Raw genomic sequence first — 23,921 nt, forward strand, 5'->3', positions numbered from 1 at the left:
GCAGGATCTAACATTTAGAATTGTGTCGCAAGACACGCACTTACAAGCACCAGGAAGAAGATGGTGAACTCTGGCGGACCTCGGCGCAGAAGTAGTGGATGCAGGAACTCGTGGCAGACCCGAATCCTCGTCAGACAACGCACCGCGGGATCACGACAGGACCGGGTAAGTAAATCTGCCCCAATATCTCTATTGGTTCTATGTATCAGCATAAAAAGTTGCAAAAACCCATAATGGCCGGGAGCTGTGTGATGTGTTGTCCATGGTGCTGAACACAGAGCTGTAGGAACTGGATCCCATTGTTATGAACCCGCAAGAGCATTGCTGAAATTGATAACTTTTGAACCATAAAATACATTGTAATGCTGCTGTCACACATCCATCAGCTCACCCGACCGTACAGGCGCACCCTGGAGAGCAGCGCTCACCCCTCCCCTCTCCATAGCAATGCATGAAACATGGCCGCAAATATTATATATAAATATAATAGGAGCATGCCCTATCTTTTTCCTGTGCGCGCTATGGTACGGTGCCACATGTGCCGGGCACTATAGCGGTCTATTGGCACATATATCCAGCCTCAAACTTGTGGCCAGATACACGTCCCCACTTATGTGAAAGCAGTGTTAATCTGATTGCACCAATCAATTTCTGCGAAGTCTTCTTTGATATGTTAGATGAGCACCTTCCCACTGGAATACATGTCCTCTCAATCCAATATGGCGGCTTTCAAGATGGCGGCCATGTTCTGGACATAGGCTTGAAGGTGGTATTCCTCCCTCATTACTTGCTGGAGTATTAAAATATATCATATTTCATTCTGTTTCTGAAACAAAGGGGTGTCCTGGGACCTTTCATATACAGGTGGTCCCCGACTTAAGCACCTCTGATTTACAGATGACCCCTAGTTACAGACGGACCCCTCTTCCCCCTGTGACCTCTGGTGACCTCTCTGGATGTTACTATAGACCCAGACTGCAATGATCAGCTGTAAGGTGTCTGTAATGAAGCTTTATTGATAATCCTTGGTCCAATTACAGCAAAAAATTTTGCAACACCAATTGTCACTGGGGCAAAAAATTTTTTGTCTGGATCTACCATTATAAAATAAACAGTTCCGAATTACATACAAATTCAACTTCAGAACAAACCTCCAGACCCTATCTTGTATGTAACCCGGGCACTGCCTGTACTTGTCGCGACCATCTGGAACCCCCCCAGATAGGAAAGACCCTATTGACCTTAGTAACTTTATACTATAAAGAGGTGAACGCTTCTTAATATCAAAAGTCCTCAGGGTGTGTCACTACTTTTATTGTAATTCAAAGAGCATCTATCTTCAGTCACCGGTCAAATATATTTTATTTCTCCTTAAAAAAAGTGATCTATTAATAGTTTCCTTCCGTGAGTTGAGGTTTAAAGAGTAAAATGTTCCAAATATGTGACATCTATTTCTATACATGATTGTCAAAAAGATCATCATCTAGGGAGTGATCGCTCTGATCTCCTCACGGTCCGACGATCCCCATGTGCTTCACTTACAGCAGGTTTTCTTATTCATTTTGATATGTTTATCTTCTTCTCCTCCAAATTTAGAGCAAGAATTGTGAAATTCACGTAATAGGACTCGGTGGCTCTTCAGCTTTACTTAGAGCCATCTTGAGGCTTTAAGGGGAATCCAAACTCTCATAAGTTAGGTAATTAATTACAGCAGGTGGAGTAAGACCCCCAAATCATGTGAAGACATTGGTCCATGGTCCTTTTGTTTTTCCATCGTTCTTCTTCTAGTGTCATCAATTAGAGGCTGTTGGCAGCATGTTTCCTACGTAAGAGTTGGCTCTTTGTACCGTGTTGCCGGAGCTACGTTTCAGGAGTTTGTTGACCATTTCCCGGCAGCAGTTTTTATATTGGTTCCGGGTCAGACAGTAGACAAATGGGTCTGTCAGAGCTTTGCTGTAGGCCAAACACCGGCTGATGATACCCCACTGAGAACTGATGGTGGTGGAAGAGGAGATCTCAACCAGCCTGCAATGTGAGCACAACAAATAGGTACATTATTACACCAAAATCAGCTTAAGTGAATTCCCATTTTGGCATATTCATGTGGCCAGGTGACCCATCTCAAGAATGTAAACCCCCAACCACTGAGCAATGGTCATGCTTCCCCAGTTCTCTATCTTAACTTAAACTGGGTACAGGAAGAAAAAAGGAAAACGATCTTTCAGTGATAAGGAGAACTGTGCAGCTTTCTATGGCTGCACAGTTCTATCTATAATCCAGCAAGTATGCTGATTCGAGACTGCTCTGTCTGATCATCCGAGGTACTTCAGTTATGCAAGCTACTGCATACAGACGCCATGTAACTACTCCCTTCCACAAACCCCTGACCAAATACACCTAGAAAACTGCATTTCTCACACTTTTGGACATTATATGACTGTGATTTCAGAAGTTTAACCAGTAGGGACTGGATTTCTTGTGTTTTGATGGGAAATTCCTTTAAGAGGGATAACTTGCCAAGAATTCTGTGTTCTACCTATAAAATATGTGGAATACTTGTATTAAGTATGTCCATAGTATTATTCAATAGCCCATTTGAGATGTAATGGAATTGAATAGACCATCTAGTTTGTTACTTTGTCCAATAACAAGGAACTGGTCACAACAGAGCACATTTACTTACCCGGCCAACAGAGTTAACCCGAAGTGCATTGTCCGACATCTATGCACTGCGCCGCGATTCACTAAGATTGTGCGCCCGATTTCCTGCATGTGTCGCTTCCCCGCTCAGGTCCGCTGGAATTCACCATCTTCTTCCCGGTGCATGGAAGTGCAATGGATGTGACACAATTTGAATCTTAAATCCCACGCTCAGTCCAAATCAATCGGATTGTCCGACGGCACGCTCCCCGGCACGCAGCTGCGCCACAATCCGATCGCGTGCAACACAATCCCCAGTTAAATACCTGTCACAGCGGTGCAAATCCCGAAAATTTTGAAAATCCGACAAAAGTGCAATCCGCGGACCCTTAGTAGATAAGCCCCACTGTGTCTGTTGAGACCTTCAGTTACAATCTGCAATGTCTATCTGGGGTTTTCTCATAGTACACAGAACTCTCATAGTACATAGTACACATTGCCCATTGGTTTGTCTGTATAAAGCTAGAAGATACAGCATCGCTCACTGCTGGGGATGCTCTTGCTAGTAGATTAGGGGTGAGGCACCCAGACATCCCCTTTAATTTTTACCATTGTTTACGTACGGATTGTTTGTTTCAGCTGCGTTTCTCACTTACCTAATGACTACATAGGGCGTGAAACAAAGCAGAAACGTCCCAATAAATGTGATGATTTTTTTGGTGGCTCTTTGCCTCCTCCTCTTCTGCTCCTCCAGGCATCTTTGTCTCACACTAAGGGAAAAACCAGAGCACCTTTAAGGGAGTCTTTTAGATATTGAAAAATCAAACTAATAAATCACTTTGGAGAAGTCACTATACAGGTGGTCCCCTACTTAAGGACACCCGACTTGCAGACAACCCATAGTTACAGACAGACCCCTGTGACCTCTGGTGACCTCTCCGGATGTTACTATAGTCCCATAATGCAATAATCAGCTGTAAGGCGTCTGTAATGAAGCTTTATTGATAATCCTCGGTCCCATTACAGCAAAAAATGTTTAAACTCCAAATGTCACTGGGACCAAAATTATTTTTTTGTCTGGATCTACAATTGTAAAATATACGGTTTCGACTTACATACAAATTCTACTTAAGAACAAACCTCCGGACCCTATCTTGTACGTAACTCGGGGACTGCCTGTACACTCCATTTTAATGCATATCTAATAAAAGCTGTATTAACACTCACGTCTCTTCCTAATTTTTTGGGTTGGTGTAAAGCAATGAGTGCAGTAGGGACCAGTCTTTTCTTTCATTACTGAACAAGATATTTATCAAGATTTGGGTCTTCCTTCAGATCTATGAGATCTTCCTTTCTTATATATATAACAAATTAAACCCACAAAAATTTGTAGCTAGAGTGAGGTAAGCAACCCCAGGGATCAAGCAAAAAATTATATTTTAAGGAAATCTACCATCAAAATCCATCCTGATAAACCAGGGACATTACCCATAGCTCCAGGCACCGGGACTGTGGCATCTCCTTTACATGTGTTATCCATGGCTCCTTCCTTGTAAAATCAACTTTTATAATTATACTATTTAGTCTGGGGGGCTACCCTCGCCCCTCTGTGATCTGGCTTTAAAAGCTGTTTCACTGTCTCACCCCCTGCCCTCGTGCAGTGACAACTTCACACTCACTTCAGGAAGTGGGAGGGTCAGACAGTGTAACAGTATATAAAGCTAGATCACAGAGGGGCGAGGGTAGCCCCCCAGACTGTGTAGCATAATTATAAAAGTTGATATTAGAAGGGAGGAGGTCAGGGATAACACATATAAGACAATTACCACAGTCCCGGTCCCTGGATCTATGAGTAATGTCCCTGGTTTATTATGATGGATTTTGATGAAAGATTTCCTTTAAGTTAAATTAAAAAGCCAATATCACTAGAAGCTCAAGTGATGCAAAACTCTATCTTATATATGTGATATTTTGATCAGATAGATAAGAGCTAGATAAATAGTAAGTATATGATTGATAAGATATAGATAGATACATATTAGATAGTAGGTAATTAAAATGAAATGGATAGATAGATGATTGATGGATGGATAGATAGATAGATAGATATAGATAGATGATTGATGGATAGATAGACATGAGATAGATAGATTATTGATGGATAGATATGAGAAACATAGATTGATAGAGAGATAATAGATAGATAAAATGGATAGATGGATGTGTATATAGATAGATAATTTCGGTTGCAGGAGACTACCTGGTCTACCTGCACACAGGCTCCTGTATGTAGATTGCTGTATACCTGTGTAATCCCTGCTGTATACCTGTGCAATCCATGCTGTATACCTGTGCAGTCCCTGCTGTATACCTGTGCAATCCCTGCTGTATACCTGTGTAATCCCTGCTGTATACCTGTGTAATCCCTGCTGTATACATTTGCAATCCCTGCTGTATACCTGTGCAATCCATGCTGTATACCTGTGTAATCCCTGCTGTATACCTGTGTAATCCCTGCTGTATACCTGTGCAATCCCTGCTGTATACCTGTGCAGTCCCTGCTGTATACCTGTGCAGTCCCTGCTGTATACCTGTGCAATCCCTGCTGTATACCTGTGCCATCCCTGCTGTATACCTGTGCCATCCCTGCTGTATACCTGTGCCATCCCTGCTGTATACCTGTGCAGTCCCTGCTGTATACCTGTGTAATCCCTGCTGTATACCTGTGCAATCCCTGCTGTATACCTGTGCAATCCATGCTGTATACCTGTGCAGTCCCTGCTGTATACCTGTGCAATCCCTGCTGTATACCTGTGCAGTCCCTGCTGTATACCTGTGCAATCCCTGCTGTATACCTGTGCAATCCCTGCTGTATACCTGTGCAATCCCTGCTGTATACCTGTGCAGTCCCTGCTGTATACCTGTGCAATCCCTGCTGTATACCTGTGCAGTCCCTGCTGTATACCTGTGCAATCCCTGCTGTATACCTGTGCAATCCCTGCTGTATACCTGTGCCATCCCTGCTGTATACCTGTGCCGTCCCTGCTGTATACCTGTGCCGTCCCTGCTGTATACCTGTGCAGTCCCTGCTGTATACCTGTGTAATCCCTGCTGTATACCTGTGCAATCCCTGCTGTATACCTGTACAATCCCTGCTGTATACCTGTACAATCCCTGCTGTATACCTGTACAATCCCTGCTGTATACCTGTGCAATCCTTGCTGTACACCTGTGCAATCCCTGCTGTATACCTGTGCAATCCCTGCTGTATACCTGTGCAATCCCTGCTGTATACCTGTGCAATCCCTGCTGTATACCTGTGCAATCCCTGCTGTATACCTGTGCAATCCCTGCTGTATACCTGTGTAATTCATGCTGTATACCTGTGCAGTCTCTGCTGTAGACCTGTGCAATCCCTGCTGTATACCTGTGCAATCCCTGCTGTATACCTGTGCCGTCCCTGCTGTATACCTGTGCCGTCCCTGCTGTATACCTGTGCAGTCCCTGCTGTATACCTGTGCAATCCCTGCTGTATACCTGTGCAATCCCTGCTGTATACCTGTGCCGTCCCTGCTGTATACCTGTGCCGTCCCTGCTGTATACCTGTGCAGTCCCTGCTGTATACCTGTGCAATCCCTGCTGTATACCTGTGCAGTCTCTGCTGTACACCTGTGCAATCCCTGCTGTATACCTGTGCAATCCTTGCTGTACACCTGTGCAATCCTTGCTGTACACCTGTGCAATACCTGCTGTATACCTGTGCAATCCCTGCTGTATACCTGTGCAATCCCTGCTGTATACCTGTGCAATCCCTGCTGTATACCTGTGTAATCCCTGCTGTATACCTGTGCAATCCCTGCTGTATACCTGTGCAATCCCTGCTGTATACCTGTGCAATCTCTGCTGTATACCTGTGCAATCACTGCTGTATACCTGTGCAATCCCTGCTGTACACCTGTGCAATCCCTGCTGTACACCTGTATAATCCCTGCTGTACACCTGTATAATCCCTGCTGTACACCTGTATAATCCCTGCTGTACACCTGTGCAATCCCTGCTGTACACCTGTGCAATCCCTGCTGTATACCTGTGCAATCCCTGCTGTATACCTGTGTGGGATTATGTCATCTGCCTGTCAAGCATCTTGTGCTGATACATATACACAAAGCATGGGATGACTTATTAGATATAATGCTATTATTATAATGTTGCTACACATAAAATCAGCAGAATCTGCTCCATGTACTTTCCCTAGAATAGACAACAACCCCATATCATCATCTATTATTCAGAAAGTTATCATGAGTGTGAGTCTCACAATGTATCCCAGATATAGCTGCGCATTTCCACTAGATTAAGCATTGTACATGCAGCCCCACATAACCCAGAGCGGTAACACACACCCCATGTATCTACAGTAAGTGCACTCTGAAGGTAGTTCTATTTTTCAATCTGTTTCCCATGCAAACAACTTCTAGTGACAATAATACAATATCTCTATATACAATTATAATACATAAATAGCTGTATAGATGACAGCACCAGAAACCCATGTGGAACAAAACTCTATAGTCCATGGATCATGTTAGTAGATTACAAAGATAGAAATGACACTGGTAAACGGATGTATTACATGTATTCTAGAGAGATGTGTAGATGTTGACAGATGGATAAATGGATATGAGATAGATCTATGACAGATAGATATGAGATAAATAGACTGATCAATGATAGATATTAGATAGATAGATGATAGATATTAGATAGATAGATATGAGTTATATGGATGGATATATAGACATAAAATAGATAGACATATACATAGATATGAGATAGAAAATATATTGTTGGTTAAATAAATAAATAGATGATATATATGAGTTAGATAAGAAAGATAGACTGATAGATAATAGATAGGTAGATAGATAAATAAATAAATAGCTAATAGACAGTTAAATAATAGATAGATATGAGATAGATAAATAGATAGATGGATAGATAGATATCAGATACATAGATATTAGATAGATAAAAATATATATATATGAGATAGATATGAGATAGATAGATATGAGATAGATATGAGATAGATAGATATGAGATAGATAGATATGAGATAGATGGATAGATATAGATATTAGATAGATATGAGAGGGATAGATAGATGGATAGATATAGATATTAGATAGATATGAGAGATAGATAGATGGATATGACATAGATAGAGATATTAGATAGATAGATGGATAGATATATATTTAGTATATACATAGATAGATAGATATATATGAGATAGATAGATAGATAGATAGATATGAGATAGATAGATAGGAGATAGATAGATAGATATGAGATAGATAGATAGATAGATAGATAGATAGATAGATAGATAGATAGAGATATGAGATAGATACATAGAGATATGAGATAGATAGATGTTAGTTATGAGATAGATAGATAGATAGATAGATAGATGTTAGTTATGAGATAGATAGATAGATGTTAGTTATGAGATAGATAGATATATTAGACAGGGTTAGTACCTGGGGTGCAGATCCACCAGCAGGACCAGGGTTTGCATGGTGATGACATCGATCCTTCTACAATGGGATCGGGCCACCTTGAGCACCTGCAGGTAGGTGACACACATGACCAGGAAGGACAGGAAGAAGCTGAGGAGGTGGTAGAGGACCATGAAGGCCAGGAAGGAGCTGTCCTGCCCGGGGCTGCTCCGGAGGGTGCACGAGGCGTAGGAGGGCTGGTAGCCCAGCCAGGACAGGCTGAGGGCGGCGGCGGGGAAGCACAGGGAGTGCAGCCAGGAGTAGAGCAGGATGGCGGCCGCGTCCTGGTGCCTCATCTTGGACTGGTAGCTGAGAGGGAAGACCACGGCCACCCAGCGGTCTATGCTCAGGGCGGCCATGCTCAGCATGCAGTTACTGCTCAGGAAAGTTTCCAGGAAGCCCACCGCCCGGCACAGCCCGTCACCCCCGGGCGGCTGCCCCCGCGCCGCCCCCACCAGGGTCAGGGGCATGTTGATGGCGGTGAGCAGCAGGTTGCACAGGGTCAGGTTGAGGGTGAAGAGTCCGGGCACCTGCCCGCGGATGTCAGCGGAGCCCAGGAAGCAGATCAGCACCAGCCCATTGGACAGCGCCGCAGCCACCAGCACCAGCACCATCAGGGAGCAGCCCAGGACCCCCCAGAGCTCCATTGCTGGAGCCCACCCTGATCAGACATGCTGCCCCCCTGGTGCCATCCTGCCCCCAGCACAGGTAACAGTCACTCCCTGCCAGCACAGCCACACATGCAGCCTGGTGTGCGGAGACTGAGCGTGTACAGCGAGGGGAGGGGGGAGGATCTGCAGACACAGGAGCCTCCCCCACCCCAAAGTACAGGGACCAGAGAGACCACCACAGGGAGACACAGGAGCCTCCCCCACCCCAAAGTACAGGGACCAGAGAGACCACCACAGGGAGACACAGGAGCCTCCCCCACCCCAAACTACAGGGACCAGGGAGACACAGGAGCCTTCCCCACCCCAAACTACAGGGACCAGAGAGACCACCACAGGGAGACACAGGAGCCTCCCCCACCCCAAACTACTGGGACCAGGGAGACCCCCACAGGGAGACACAGGGCAGATCCAGAGCCCATCACCCCACACCCCCAAATATCAGCCTATCCCCAGTGTATGTGATCAGGGGACCTGGAAGGGAAATCTCAAAATTGTAACTATGTAAAATATTTAAAGGCAAAATGTCCCAAATAATGAAGGGTGCACCCAAGATTAGAGATGGGGCACACAAGGGAATATATCATACATTATCATAAACGTCAAATACCATACATTAATGATCCCTATCTTAGCTCTATAGTACCTAGACACACAATGGGGGTCATTTATCTTATCCACGCTTCCCTGTGCTCTTTTTTACACCTCTTTTTTACACCTCTGTGTATTTTTATGGTGTCGAATTGTAAAATGCAGGATGTTTTTGAGATTTTTTAGGCACAATCCTTTTTTTTTTTTTACGCCTGGATCGGTTTTGCTTAATTATTTGCAACTTTTTAGGCACAAAACGATGTTATATAATGCGCCAGCATCTGGAAGCAGGAGAAATACATCAACAAATTAGGTGCAAACCAGCGTTCATAGCTACATAGCGTACTCCACTGCTTGAGAAAGTCACAAATAATTGCGCAAATCCCCTAATGTGCAACGTGTCACTATAGTACAATAAAGAGACATGTATCAGACTAATATCAATGATGTGATGTTATGTTAAATATAAGAATCTCAGATTTTTAGTTTGCTTCCAGCTTGTGGTTCTGTGATCTACTGAACTGGAGATACAGGCAGGTAAAGACAGAGTTGAAAATGTGGGTGCAGGTAAATTTGCGGTAGCCAGCTGTATCTCCGATTCTGTAAGTCACAAAACGGCGCAATCCTGGTGCAATATGAAAGATAAGATGCACCTCTTTAATATGACATCAAAATCATGTTTCTAGCTGTTATAGAATCAAAGATAGAGACGTCTGAAGTGACACTTCTCCTGCAGCCTCTAAACCTGACTCATGTCCGACTAAATATGACTCTTCTCAGCTGGTGTTCACATGATTTTTTTTAAAGGTAAATGGGTGATATTTCACAAAAGAGCTAATTCTACAAAGGGCATTTTAACCCCCTACCTGAGGGGACTGGTAGGTTAATGTGGTAAAATCAGGTGATAAGTTCTCATTCAATTATGTGATTCGGTTTAGATTAACTGTTATTGCTCCAAATGATCTCAAAACTGGTATATAACCCCCTTAAGACTGATTTGAGAGATTCTCATATTTAATATGACATTAAAATCATGTTTCTAGGTTCTATAGAACCACAGTTACGGGGAGTGCAGTGACACTCCTCCTACAACCTGTAAACTTGACTCTTCTCAAATATGACTCTTCTCTGCTCCTATTCATATGACTTTGGAAGAGGTTTATGGGTAAACTGTGAAGATTTCACCTAAAAGTGGGACTTCTAGAATGGTCATTTCATACCCTAACTGTGGGGGCTAGTAGTATAATGGGGTAAAATCTGATGACAGGTTCCCTTTAATAGTCAATTACACTCACTGGCCACTTTATCAGGTACACCATGCTTGTAACGGGTTGGACCCCCTTTTGCCTTCAGAACTGCCTCAATTCTTCGTGGCATAGATTCAACAAGGTGCTGGAAGCTCCTCAGAGATTTTGGTCCATATTGACATGATGGCATCACACAGTTACCGCAGATTTGTCGGCTGCACATCCATGATGCGAATCTCCCGTTCCACCACATCCCAAAGATGCTCTATTGGATTGAGATCTGGTGACTGTGGAGGCCATTTGTGTCCAGTGACCTCATTGTCATGTTCAAGATACCAGTCTGAGATGATTCCAGCTTTATGACATGGCGCATTATCCTGCTGAAAGTAGCCATCAGATGTTACAGGGTACATTGTGCTCATAAAGGGATGGACATGGTCAGCAACAATACTCAGGTAGGCTGTGGCGTTGTACCAAGGGGCCCAAAGAGTGCCAAGAAAATATTCCCCACACCATGACACCACCACCACCAGCCTGAACCGCTGATACAAGGCAGGATGGATCCATGCTTTCATGTTGTTGACGCCAAATTCTGACCCTACCATCCGAATGTCGCAGCAGAAATCGAGACTCATCAGACCAGGCAACGTTTTTCCAATCTTCTACTGTCCAATTTCGATGAGCTTGTGCAAATTGTAGCCTCAGTTTCCTGTTCTTAGCTGAAAGGAGTGGCACCCGGTGTGGTCTTCTGCTGCTGTAGCCCATCTGCCTCAAAGTTCGACGTACTGTGTGTTCAGAGATGCTCTTCTGCCTACCTTGGTTGTAACGGGTGGCGATTTGAGTCACTGTTGCCTTTCTATCAGCTCGAACCAGTCTGCCCATTCTCCTCTGACCTCTGGCATCAACAAGGCATTTCCGCCCACAGAACTGCCGCTCACTGGATGTTTTTTCTTTTTCGGACCATTCTCTGTAAACCCTAGAGATGGTTGTGCGTGAAAATCCCAGTAGATCAGCAGTTTCTGAAATACTCAGACCAGCCCTTCTGGCACCAACAACCATGCCACGTTCAAAGGCCACAAATCACCTTTCTTCCCCATACTGATGCTCGGGAGAACTGCAGGAGATTGTTTTGACCATGTCTACATGCCTAAATGCACTGAGTTGCCGCCATGTGATTGGCTGATTAGAAATTAAGTGTTAACGAGCAGTTGGACAGGTGTACCTAATAAAGTGACCAGTGAGTGTATATATAATATTAAACTTTTTTCTGAGTTGCTTCAAATGAACCAACATTGCTGCAAACGCTCCGGAAAATTGGTATATGATCCCCCTCTAGTCCTCTAAATTACTGATTGGTTATCCCGAGGACATCACTGGGGAAGTTTTTTATTAGTTGCTTTAGTTGCCCACTGGTTGCAGATGAAGCTAAAGTTCCCTGGGTGCCCATATAGAGGCGACCTCCACAATATTAGATAAGTGGCTTTAATGTGGCGTATAATAACAGCACATAACCTTGGATGTCAGTATAATAAGCAGAAACATGTAGCAGCTGCCACCAGAGCAAATTATAGTTTCATAGTTTATACGGTTGAAAAAAGACACTTGTCCATCAAAATCAACCAAGGAAGGGAAGGGATTGGATGAGGAAGGGATTTAGGGGAAAGAATTCTATATAACATAACCATCAATGTTATTTAGGTGTAAAAAGGCATCTAGACCCTTCTTGAAGCTCTCTGCTGTCCCTGCTGTGACCAGCGCCTGAGGCAGGCTATTCCATAGATTGACCGTTCTCATAGTAAAAAAGCCGGTCGCCTCTGGTGATTACACCTTTGATTTGATTTAATCTGGAACAAGTTTCCACCATATTTTTTATGGATCGTTTATATATCACTATATATTAATCATGCCTCCTCTTCGTCGTCTCTTTTCTAAATCTATCTCATACAAAATTCTAAATTCAGGTCACTCAGGAGTTTCAGTGTCATTGTTGTAGTAAGACTCTCCTTTTAATCTATCCAGATGAAAGCCCCGCTGCCTTATTACACACTCAGTGACACCGCAGAGACCTCTGAATCCTGCCATTTGTTGCTATCGCTGGCATTTAACAACATGCAGAGGCAATTTGGAGCCACGCTGTCCCATACAATGCCAAGTGTGTGATGCAGATGGCAGAAAGCAGGGAATATGAGACAGCGATCCCCGCACTGATGAAGAGGAGTCAGTGATGTATGACTGTCTCTGGGGCGAGTGTTTCCTGTCACATTGTCATTACTGGAGGGGGCGGCATTGTATTGCCAATAAATATCTGGAGTAAATGATATGATGGCGGATCTGCAGGGTCACCAGATGCCAACAGTATAGGGAAATCACTGGAGAACAACTCCTCATATAATGGGGCACATTTACTTACCCGGTCCATTCGCGATCCCGAGGCGCGTTGTCTGACGTGGATTCGCGTCCTGCCTGGATTCACTAAGGTCGTGCGCCCGATATCCACCAGGTGACGCTGCTGCGCCGAGGTCCACCAGAGTTCACCATCTTCTTCCTGGTGCTTTTCCAAATCCGTTGTTTTCCGACGGCCACGCTTCCCAATTTGCACCACAATCTGATCTTGTGCGCCAAAAACACAGGGCAATTCGGAAATATTCGGGAAACCCGACGAAAGTGCGGCATGGATGTACGCTGAGTGATTGATGCAGGATCGGCAGCGTCTATTTTGAGGTACCTTGTTTGAGGAACCCAACCCACCAGTTTCATATTTACCGAACCCTTCAAGAACCATTGGTCTATAGGAATAGTGCTGCTGGAGTACTGGGGGTTTAAATAAGTATTTAATTGTGGGGGTCCGATGTCCACAGTTATCAGGATGATGACTTATTATTCCTTTGAATATGTCCTGCCCAGAAGTCACAGTCATTTTAGGGGATTAGATAAAGATAGCATCTTCCTCTCTCGGCTTTTTCTAACTTTAGCTGTAAAAATCTAAAAACAGTCCGGTACATGATAATCTAATACATCTGAGTGGATCCTGTGCTGCTTTGTGAGTTAGGATTTCCCGCAATAGGGGGTCCGGACCCCATCAGTGCTAACATCTGACAAATCTATTACTGGATATATGATATTTTTACTAAATATGCTGTAAAAATGAACAAAGAGTCATAAGCGACGTCCCATATATCAATATTTGTAAGAAGACGCAGATATGTATCTAATGTTTGTCTTCCTAAAGGTAAACCCCGCAGAGGAAGCGACCATTATTACACTCCCCGCAGCAGACCCCATGCTATACGCCTGATACTAGTCCCTGACTCCCACTCATATTTGTCTTCTCCGCGCACAGACCTCTCCCAGCAAACACGGCAGACAACACTTCATCACACGACTGTAGATGAAAGCTTCTATTCTCCCTTTGAGTCTAATGGAAATAAATCATGATGGATGCGCCCAGGAAAATCAAACACCGTCATCTGCGGGTGTAGTTATAGGGGGGATGATGGACATGGACCCCTTGGGTACAGGCAGGGGTGTACCTACAGTGGTAGCAGCCATGGGGCCTGCAGTGTCAGGGGGCCCCGTTATCTGATGTGACACTAAAGAGTGGTGGATATATGTATAATGCTCATGTATATAAAATATGTGATGTATACATGCTGTACATGTGTGTGTGTATCTGTGATGTGTATATGCTGTACATATATATGGTGTATGGAGTGTATATACTGTATGTGATGTGTATATGCTGTACATATACATAGTGTATGGAGTGTATATACTGTATGTGATGTGTATATGCTGTACATATATATAGTGTATGGAGTGTATATACTGTATGTGATGTGTATATGCTGTACATATATATGGTGTATGGTGTGTATATACTGTATGTGATGTGTATATGCTGTACATATATATGGTGTATGGAGTGTATATACTGTATGTGATGTGTATATGCTGTACATATACATAGTGTATGGAGTGTATATACTGTATGTGATGTGTATATGCTGTACATATATATAGTGTATGGAGTGTATATACTGTATGTGATGTGTATATGCTGTACATATACATAGTGTATGGAGTGTATATACTGTATGTGATGTGTATATGCTGTACATATACATAGTGTATGGAGTGTATATACTGTATGTGATGTGTATATGCTGTACATATACATAGTGTATGGAGTGTATATACTGTATGTGATGTGTATATGCTGTACATATATATAGTGTATGGAGTGTATATACTGTATGTGATGTGTATATGCTGTACATATACATAGTGTATGGAGTGTATATACTGTATGTGATGTGTATATGCTGTACATATACATAGTGTATGGAGTGTATATACTGTATGTGATGTGTATATGCTGTACATATATATAGTGTATGGAGTGTATACTGTAACCCTTAAATGGGTGGTAAAACATGGCTGTATCAAACATTGATTGTTATGCCCTATCCACACGACAGGGAATAACAACTCGATCACAATAATGATCCTTAGAGTCCTGCCTATGTCTATGTATAGAATGGAGTGGCAGCTTGAGCTCCATTCATTTAGTTAAAATGAGACTTTTTCTTGTGAACTACACGGGTCCATTCTTGTGATCAGTGGGAGCAGTAGTGAATTATAATATAGGTGGTTTGGGCGGCAGCTCGAGGCCCAAGCCTTCTAAGGGAACCATGGCCAACCAAACCACCCACCAAATTTTCTACTGAGAAGGACCTTCACCCATGAAATCATTGGACATCTGTTCCTTTTCTCATTACACATGTACACAAGAGTCATTTCAGGACCTCTGAAGGTTCTTCAAAGTTCCTGAAACAGCAGATTGAAAGCAGGCAGAATGGACACATCGGGGCAAATTTACTTACCTGGTCCTGTCGCGATCCCCAAGGAAGATGGAGTCAGCCCCGATTCACCAACATCGTGCGCCCGATATCCTGCATGTGTCGCTTCCCCCGCTCAGGTCCGCCGGAGTTCACCTTCTTCTTCCCGGTGCATGTGAGGCTGTTTGTAGCTCCCATAAGAAAACAGTGTGCAGCATAATGTTCCAATTTTTGTGTCATTTAAAATATGTCTCTTCTCATTTTCGTATGACTTTGGAAGAGATTGTTCATGGGTGAGGTTTCATATAAAAGAGGGAATTCTAGAAAGGACATTTCATCCCCTACCTGAGGGGCTGGTAATTTATTGGGCTAAAATCTGCTGACAGGTTCCATTTATAATATCATATTTGATTTGAAATATATACATTGTATATTATATATAATATTGTATTAGATGTGTGACCCTCCAGCACGTGTAATACAAGGGAATGGTGAGCTGTACATGATTGTTCTCTTTGCTATATATGTATATGCATGTAGATAGATAGAAAGGTAGATAGACAGACAGACATAGGCCCAGTAGTATGAATGTAGATGTGGTGCACAATTGCAGTATGAACCAAAACATAATGAGAAAGAAGAATCAGATTGCACAGATTTGATAATTTCATTGGGTCAGTTTCGGCTGCAGGATTCAGTAGGCCCCTGAGCGACAGAGCTCAGTGGGCCCCTTTGCAGTGAACTCACATGGTGGCATTAAAAATTCAGAAACTAAAACAGTCCCCTGTTCCCTAAAATATCCCCTAGCTTACCATATCAATCAGCCCCCTCATGGGTATTTTATAAACAGCCCCCTCATGGTTATTTTATATAAAGCCCCCCTCACCTCATATAGATTTATTAGATACAGCCCCCATCACCCCCGTGAACTGTATAGCCTTATGTGGGCCCCCCCAGCAGCTCTGGACCCTGGCACTTGCCCAGGTATGCCTAGTGTTGGTGCCAGCCCTGCATTGGGTCTATAGCTGGAGAATTGTGCAGCCTTGGAAGATTTGGTGTCTTATGATGAATATATTTATTGGATCTTGTTAGATATAGATATATTCTCCAGTGCTGAGTTTTCCGGCTTGTTATAGATGTAGCAGACAGTGCAGAGTTAAGCGCTCCATCCCTTATGTATAAATAGGATGTGTAAGTGTGTCACTAGAGGAGGGGGTGCGATCAGGTATACATCTATCTATCCCTTAGGTGTATTTGAGCTGTGATGAAATGATAACATCTGTAATAGTGTGATGGCTGATCAGTCCGTCTAATCTCCCATGAACTCTCTATATAAAGTGACGCCCGTGGCCATGCATTATAGGAAGGATTGTAAGTGACTGCTGAGGATGAGGAGGGGGGGTGCTGTGTATCCTGAAGGATACGCGGTGGGAGGGGTGCGGGGTGCGTGGGTGCACTGTTGCTAATTACAGCCGCTTCTGCTCTGTCTGTGCCTTCCACAGACCTGTCAGAACTCCGCTGTTTCCAAGTTGCTGAAATCTCCCAATTACCCAGTGAAGAGAGAATAATGATGGCTCAGAGCGGAGCTGAAACCAACCAGAATCCGTCCAGGGAGAGAACAGAAGCAAGGCGCTCTCATCAGAAAGAGTGTGCCAGGGCCCCCGCGCTCTCCAGGAGGTGGGGACATCCTACTCACGCTCACTAATGGGGAAACCAATCGCTTCCTCCATGTGGCCTCACCAGAACACTATCATCCTCTCCCAGCGGCCCAATTATCATGATCTAATGTGTGCTGTGCGGTGACTAAACTCTCCTGTAATGTAAAGGCAGGCGGACAATAAACACACTTAATTAAAAAGGTCATTGCCGTTTTCCTTAAATACACCCATGTTGTGCCATGAACTCATCCATGTGATACCACATTGTATAAACATACATATATGTCTATGACCTGCCCAAGAACCCAGGCTTTAACCATTCGAGGACAGAAATCTCCCTATGAAGATGAAAACATCAGACGCACACATAGCCTATCAGTGTTGGACTGTCCCATCAGAGAATCGGAGGATCCTCCGGTGGGCCCAGCCTCTAACTGAATTCTGCACCCCAGAAGTGCAACAGAAAGCAACCCAATATGCTATGAAGACTACTTCTATTACCTAGAGGTTGAATAATAACTTTATCTGGTGGGCCCAAGGGACCCGAGTTCTACAGTAATGTATAATTTACATGGTGCAACATATTATAGAGATAATCTCCCCTAAAATTGATGCATCCAATGGAATATGGGATATTATAAATGCTTCATTATGGATTATTCATATTAAGGAGCATAAATGGATTATACCTGATAGGATAAATACAATGTGGCATTAGGCATACGACAGAACAGTGGATTCCATACACTTCTGATTATGATTTTGTAAGAGCCTAAGGCCTATTACCCACAAGCGAGTGTGATGAGATTTACTTACATCAAGCTTGCATTGTATGCTTGCTTGAATGTCCGGCCCGAACACTCAGAGACTTCAGAGAACTTACTAGCATGCTGAGTTTAGTACCAGTATCTGAACGTTCGGGCCGGACATTCATGCAAGCATACGTTGCAAGTTTGATGTGAGTAAATCGTATCACACTCGCTCATGGGCAATAGGACTTTAGCCCATTGCCCAAAAGAAAGTTTTTTCTGACAAACTTTCTCCATGCGTGTACAGGATTGATCGGATTTATCTGAACAATTCTAGAACCACTGATCGGAAAGGGAATGCTGAGTTCTAGGCTTGGTCTGGTAAATCTTGCACAATTGCAGAGTGAGTAGGAACTAGTAGGCAAGGGGCCATTGCAGTGCCTGGGTTAGGGGTGGCCCCAACACTCTGCTGGGACCGCCAGGCACCATCGAGGTGTCACCTCGGAAGGGATGGTAAGGGGTGGTGCACCCCAATGGGAAATGAGTCCATAGAGTCAGGGTCTGCAGTGAACAGTTTTCTCCTTTACTGAAGAAATACAGGTACAAATCACTACAAGCAAATCATAGAATGACATCTCCTCCCTAGCAGAATAAGGGTTAATGCTGAGAATAGGCCTGGGCTAGCTGTCCCTCTCTTTCTCAGAAGGCTGGTACCATGGTCACAGGCTAGGAGCCCAGGGTCTATGGCAGAGTATCCCTGTCTCAGCTACTTCTTCTGGTTGTTCAGGTGGACTGTCAGTCTTCTCCTCCAGCTCTAACTGCAAGGCACTAAGGACTGGAGCTATTCTCCTTCTATACCGTCTACCAGGGGAGGAGTGGTTACATTTCAGCACAAAAACAATGACAAAGCGCTCTCCTATAGACTTGCGTTGAGTCCCCATAATATTCTATGGCAGAAAGATTCTAAAGTGTAAACAACTTCCCAGACAGCACCTGTCAGTCATTCTAAATGTCAGGCTGTCTGCTTAGCTGGTAAACACTTGTGTTTCTTCTGCAAAACAATCTCTACTATAGCTGGAAAATTACTGGTTTCTCTTTAGTTAGAGATAAAGTCAGAAATGTCTCTCAATGTCCATTAACCCTTTCTACTAGTCTATACGGATACAGTAATAATAAACAGAATGTATATAACAAAACACTAGAGAGTAATGCAAGTTAACCCTTGAAGTAAAATAAAAAAAGAAGTGCTGAGTTCCATAAGGAAAAATATTCAAATGTCCAAAGCTCAATGCATCTCTGTTACAGGACACTACATCATAAAGGGTGACCCATAACCTACAGCATGGAGTCATAGAGCACCTTTGTTGCAAGTATGACAACCCATACTGGATTTTCGGAAATATAATTTTAACTAATATGCTAAGTAGGTACTTGTGGCACCTGAGATGTGTGATGGGTGTGATTGGTCCTTCCACTTATCAGTGCCGCCCTTATCCATATTTACTTAAGATACCCCTTCTACTATGGGGTCACAGAATTGCCCTACAAGATCTCAACTGCAATATTTTGTGGCGGTCCAGCACCTATACTAATAATACCAAGTACCTAATAAGTTTATCCGTTAAAGGGACTCCACCAGATTTTACACCAATAAACTACCAGCACCCTCAGGTAGGGTCATTTCTGTTACTCCCTCTTTTATGTGAAATCTCCCCTGTTTAGCTATAACAAATATCACTTCCAAAGTCATATGTAAAAGAACAGAGATGAGTCATATTTTGAGACCCTACCTTCAATTCTATAGTACCTAGAACCACAATACTGGTGTCATATTCAAGATAAGAATCACGTCTTTCAGATACCATGAGACTTGTGTAGTTCTGTGAGCTACTCAATTTTAAGAAAACCCCTCCTTCAAGGATACTAAGGGTATCAGTATACTGGTCTTATGGCAGCGTCAGTTTTGTTTGGTTGACGAAATTGGTAGAATAAGTAAGACTGGTATGGAATGGTTTCAGCATTGTCAGCGAGTACAGGGACGAGTACAAGTATAGTACAGAGTACAATGGGGAGGAAAAATCAGTTTGGAAAGAATACTGCTAGACTACTTTAAAATGAATGAGAACAACTGTGAAATATTGGCCCACATTTATCAAGCAATCTGAATTCTGGCGTAGATTGCACATAAATATGTATTTATGAAGTGTCTGCACCAGTAGTGTGTCACGCAAAATACTGTGCACTTAAAGGGGTGTTCCAGTGCGTATTGGCACCAGCGCCAGATTTATGTCAGAAGTCCGATATAATTGTGGTGCACACTCGTTAAACTGGGGCACTCAGAAAAAAACTGGCGCACTCAGTTCATACACTTTGGTCGCCAGATTCATGAAGACCGGAGCACGTTCTTCATGAATCGGGTGCTCTGTGCACAATAGTGAGGCAAACTGCACATAATAAATGTGGGCCATTATCTGCTCTCAGTAAAGCTTTGTAATGTTTCACATTATTACATGTCAGCAAACTCCATGCTCGGATCAGGTCAACCCGGCTTTGGCTTCCACTAGGTGAAATATACTAAGTGCTAATTCCAGCATTAGTCATGGTTAATCATACAGGCTCTTTATGCAGGTAAAACTTCACAAGTGTCATCCATGAACAGCAGCGCAGGTAATTATGCAGCCCGTCCGCTCTGGTTTCAAGTAGTTTTTGTTCAACTTTTTTAATCAAAAATTATACCCAATGAAGCAATAACAAAGACCAAGTGTGGCATCATGGTAAAGTGGCATGACTAAAACCTTAAAGGGAACCTGTCACCAGGAGAACCATTTTTAGCACTCCCCCTGGCCCCACAGAGCATAGTACCGTATATTCCGGCGTATAAGACGACTTTTGAAGACAGAAAAATCTTCTGTCTTCCCTGGGGGCTGAGCCCTCTCCATAGGCGATCCGTCTCCATGGTAGCCTCGGGTCTTCCGAAGACCCGAGGCTATTTCGTTTTAACCCCTTCATTACAATTTATTATAAAAAAAAATAATAATAAAAAAACCTAAAATTTCAAATCACCCCCTTTTCCTAGAACTGACATAAATATAAATAAACAGTAAAAATCATAAACACATCAGGTATCGACGCGTCCAAAAATGCCCGATCTATCAAAATATTATAACGGTTTTTCAATGCATTTAACCACGTAACGGAAAATAGCGCCCAAAGTCGAAAATGGCACTTTTTTGCCATTTTGAAAAATATAAAAAATCTATAAAAAGTGATCAAAAGGTCGTACAGTCCTAAAAATGATATCATTGAAAATATTATCAAATTTTGCAAAAAATGACACCACCCACAGCTCTGTACACCAAAATATAAAAAAGTTATTAGCGCCAGAAGTTGGCAAAATCAAAAAAATTATTTTTGTACAGGAGGTTTTCATTTTTGTAAATGTATGAAAACATTATAAAACCTATACGGATTTGGTATCCCTGTGATCGTACCGACCCAAAGAATAAATTAGATGCGTCATTTGTGGCGCTCAGTGAAAGACGTAATATCCAAGCCCACAAGAAAATGGCGCAAATGCGTTTTTTCACCATTTTCATTGCATTTGGAATTTTCTCCCACTTCTGAGTACATGGCATGGAATATTTAATAAAATAAAAATTTAAGGTACAGTATGGTAACATTTACAGTAAAATGGACGATGGTAATGTTGTTGTTGTATGCCTTATGTTTATGAGCGACAGTTTTCCTGCTATATACCTGCATGTCATAAGAATTTAAAATAAAAAAAGGACCATGTTAAATTCAAATCAGTTTTTTTTTAATTTTTACCGTTGTTTTGTATGCGTTGGAAAAGGGCTAGTCTTATACGGCGAATATATCTTAAACTCAATTTTTTAAACAGGAAAGTAGGGGGGGTCGTCTTATACACCAGGTCGTCTTATATGCCGGAATATACGGTACATACACTGCCAAAGTGTTTTTGTATAAAAAATAGGTTTTACAGAAAAAAAGATATGTTATATTGTACCTTTCATTAGCATCTGCTCTGTGACTAGGCAGTTGCCAAATGGGAGGGTCTGGAAAGGAGCAGTTCCCCCCCCCTCCACCCTTGGGAAACATGTGACCTTTTCAAATATATGAATAACTCCCCTCACTCGGGATTGGCTGTAGAGGAGCAGGGGGCGTCACTAAGCCCAGTGATGGGTGTTTTCATATATTTAAAAAGGTCACATGGAGAAGCTGCTCCCCAAGGGTGGAGGGGGGGAACTGCTCCTTTCCAGCCCCTCCCAATTGGCAACTGCCTAGTCACACAGCAGATGCTAATGAAAGGTACAATATAACATATCTTTTTTTCTGTAAAACCAATTTTTAATACAAAAACACTTTGGCAGTGTATGTACTATGCTCTGTGGGGACTGGGGGAGTGCTAAAAATGGGTCTCCTGGTGACAGGTTCCCTTAAAGGAGTTTTATACTGTTTGACTGTCACTTTTTGGTAGAAATCATACTCATTAAGAGAAATGGGGGTTCCCTTCCCTCAAATTGATGGAGTTGCAAGTCACACACGAGCCCTGACACTGTATTTAATATCTAAGGGAGTCTAGTGATTGACTAGTGATCTCTAGCACTGGAGGGCTGAGTAACCCACGGTAGAGCAGCCCATTGGGAATCAGATTGCCAGTCTGGTGCTGATCGCCCCAAACCCAACACTTCCTTCTCCAAAGCTGTAACAGCTTGACGCAGATGGCCCACCGGAGCAACCTCCGATCCTACGGTGGGCCAGCCCGACATTGATCACTGGCATTCTAACGAAGAATGAATGGAGTTTCAGAGAGGATGCTCAACCTGTCACACATTGTAGTACTACAATGGACACATCAAAACGATAGTCTTATTGATTGGTTCCCACCAATGGCAAAAATGGGGATTCTGATCATCCTGTTACATTAGTGTGTCTAATTGGTACCTTGCAATTTATGTTGTAGGTGATCAGCATCCATTGTGGCCCAAAATCTTTAAAGGGTATCTAGTGGCCTAGTTGCTATAATTTTTGGCTCCTTTGGCCACCACTCCCCCCTTCTGCCCATCCTCTACCAGCGACAGTCAGGTAGCGGCTCAGGATATTCCACACTGATGACCCTATTTCACATACACCCCCCATACCCGCTCCGTTTCACAGTGCGGCTGTATAAACTTCAGGAACTGTGATATATAATTAAAATTCTTTTTCATTTGGATGGGATTTCGATTTCATCTCCCGAGCAGGTGTCTTTGAAGCTAAACATGTTGTTAGCGTTGGCAGCTTATAAAATATTGCTATATTTAACTGCTCACAAGTCTCACAGACTTTCTTTTGTTCCCGGGAGAACATTTTATTTCAGATTGTCAAAAGGCAGAGGTTTAGATCTGACCAGTGTTTTATCCTTCTCCGAGGATCGGACTCCTCGTGCCGCACAATATATATTGTTACTATAATTACTGCTGGAGAGAATGGAGAAGATCCTAGGACTGCCTTGTGTTTTCATTAGATGAAATGGTCTCAGCTTCTTCCAGAGCACACAATCATTGGGTACATTGTGTAAGAGAATATAAAAACGTGCCTGCCCCTCCCTTACAGAAATTGGTCCGAGGTCTGTGAAAAGAAAGCAATCAGATCTCTCACCGTCCTTTGTGATATCAGAGAGAACTGAATATAATCATCAATGGCCGTAGTTTGGTCCAGCAAAAATCTAAGTTCATCTTCCAATTCTAATGCAGCAGACCCAATGGGGGGGATTTACTAATTCTGGCGCAAGCACGACTGTCGGCATCGGAGATCAGTCTCCGGAAAGCACAGCCCGATGTATTAAAGTGGCGCACGGCTGTAAGTAATTAATGGGTAGACGGTAATAATCAGTCGTGCGCCATAACAATGCCGATATCAATGAGATGTGCGCCAAAATCTTACACGGACTGCGCCTTAATTTTGCT

General features: G+C 43.1%; 1 protein-coding gene across 2 annotated transcripts; it reads right to left on the reverse strand.

Moving 5' to 3' along the window:
• Positions 1–1,298: 1,298 nt before the first annotated feature.
• On the reverse strand, positions 1,299–9,043 carry GPR26 (G protein-coupled receptor 26). 2 transcript variants are annotated; one of them, XM_072129965.1, is made up of 3 exons: positions 8,184–9,030; positions 3,297–3,410; positions 1,299–2,025 (listed from the first exon to the last, which is right to left on the reverse strand). In XM_072129965.1, the coding sequence occupies exons 1-3, from the start codon at positions 8,846–8,848 to the stop codon at positions 1,794–1,796; spliced, it is 1,011 nt and encodes a 336-aa protein (XP_071986066.1). In that variant the 5' UTR covers positions 8,849–9,030; the 3' UTR covers positions 1,299–1,793. The 2 variants fall into 2 exon arrangements, with proteins under 2 accessions (XP_071986066.1, XP_071986067.1); XM_072129966.1 differs by lacking the exon at positions 3,297–3,410 and having other exon boundaries at positions 8,184–9,043.
• Positions 9,044–23,921: the final 14,878 nt, after the last annotated feature.

The sequence above is a fragment of the Engystomops pustulosus genome, chromosome 11, assembly GCF_040894005.1.
Source record: "Engystomops pustulosus chromosome 11, aEngPut4.maternal, whole genome shotgun sequence".
Classification (NCBI taxonomy): Eukaryota; Metazoa; Chordata; class Amphibia; order Anura; family Leptodactylidae; genus Engystomops; species Engystomops pustulosus.

What these genes read in the sequence shown, in the direction of transcription:
- GPR26 (XM_072129965.1), bottom strand. Translation starts at nt 8,848, where the DNA reads ATGGAGCTCTGGGGGGTCCTGGGCTGCTCCCTGATGGTGCTGGTGCTG. An exon ending in CTGGTGGATCTGCACCCCAG is followed by an intron (nt 3,411 to 8,183) that starts GTACTAACCCTG and finishes TTTTTCCCTTAG; the next exon opens with TGTGAGACAAAGATGCCTGG. An exon ending in ACGCCCTATGTAGTCATTAG is followed by an intron (nt 2,026 to 3,296) that starts GTAAGTGAGAAA and finishes CTCACATTGCAG; the next exon opens with GCTGGTTGAGATCTCCTCTT.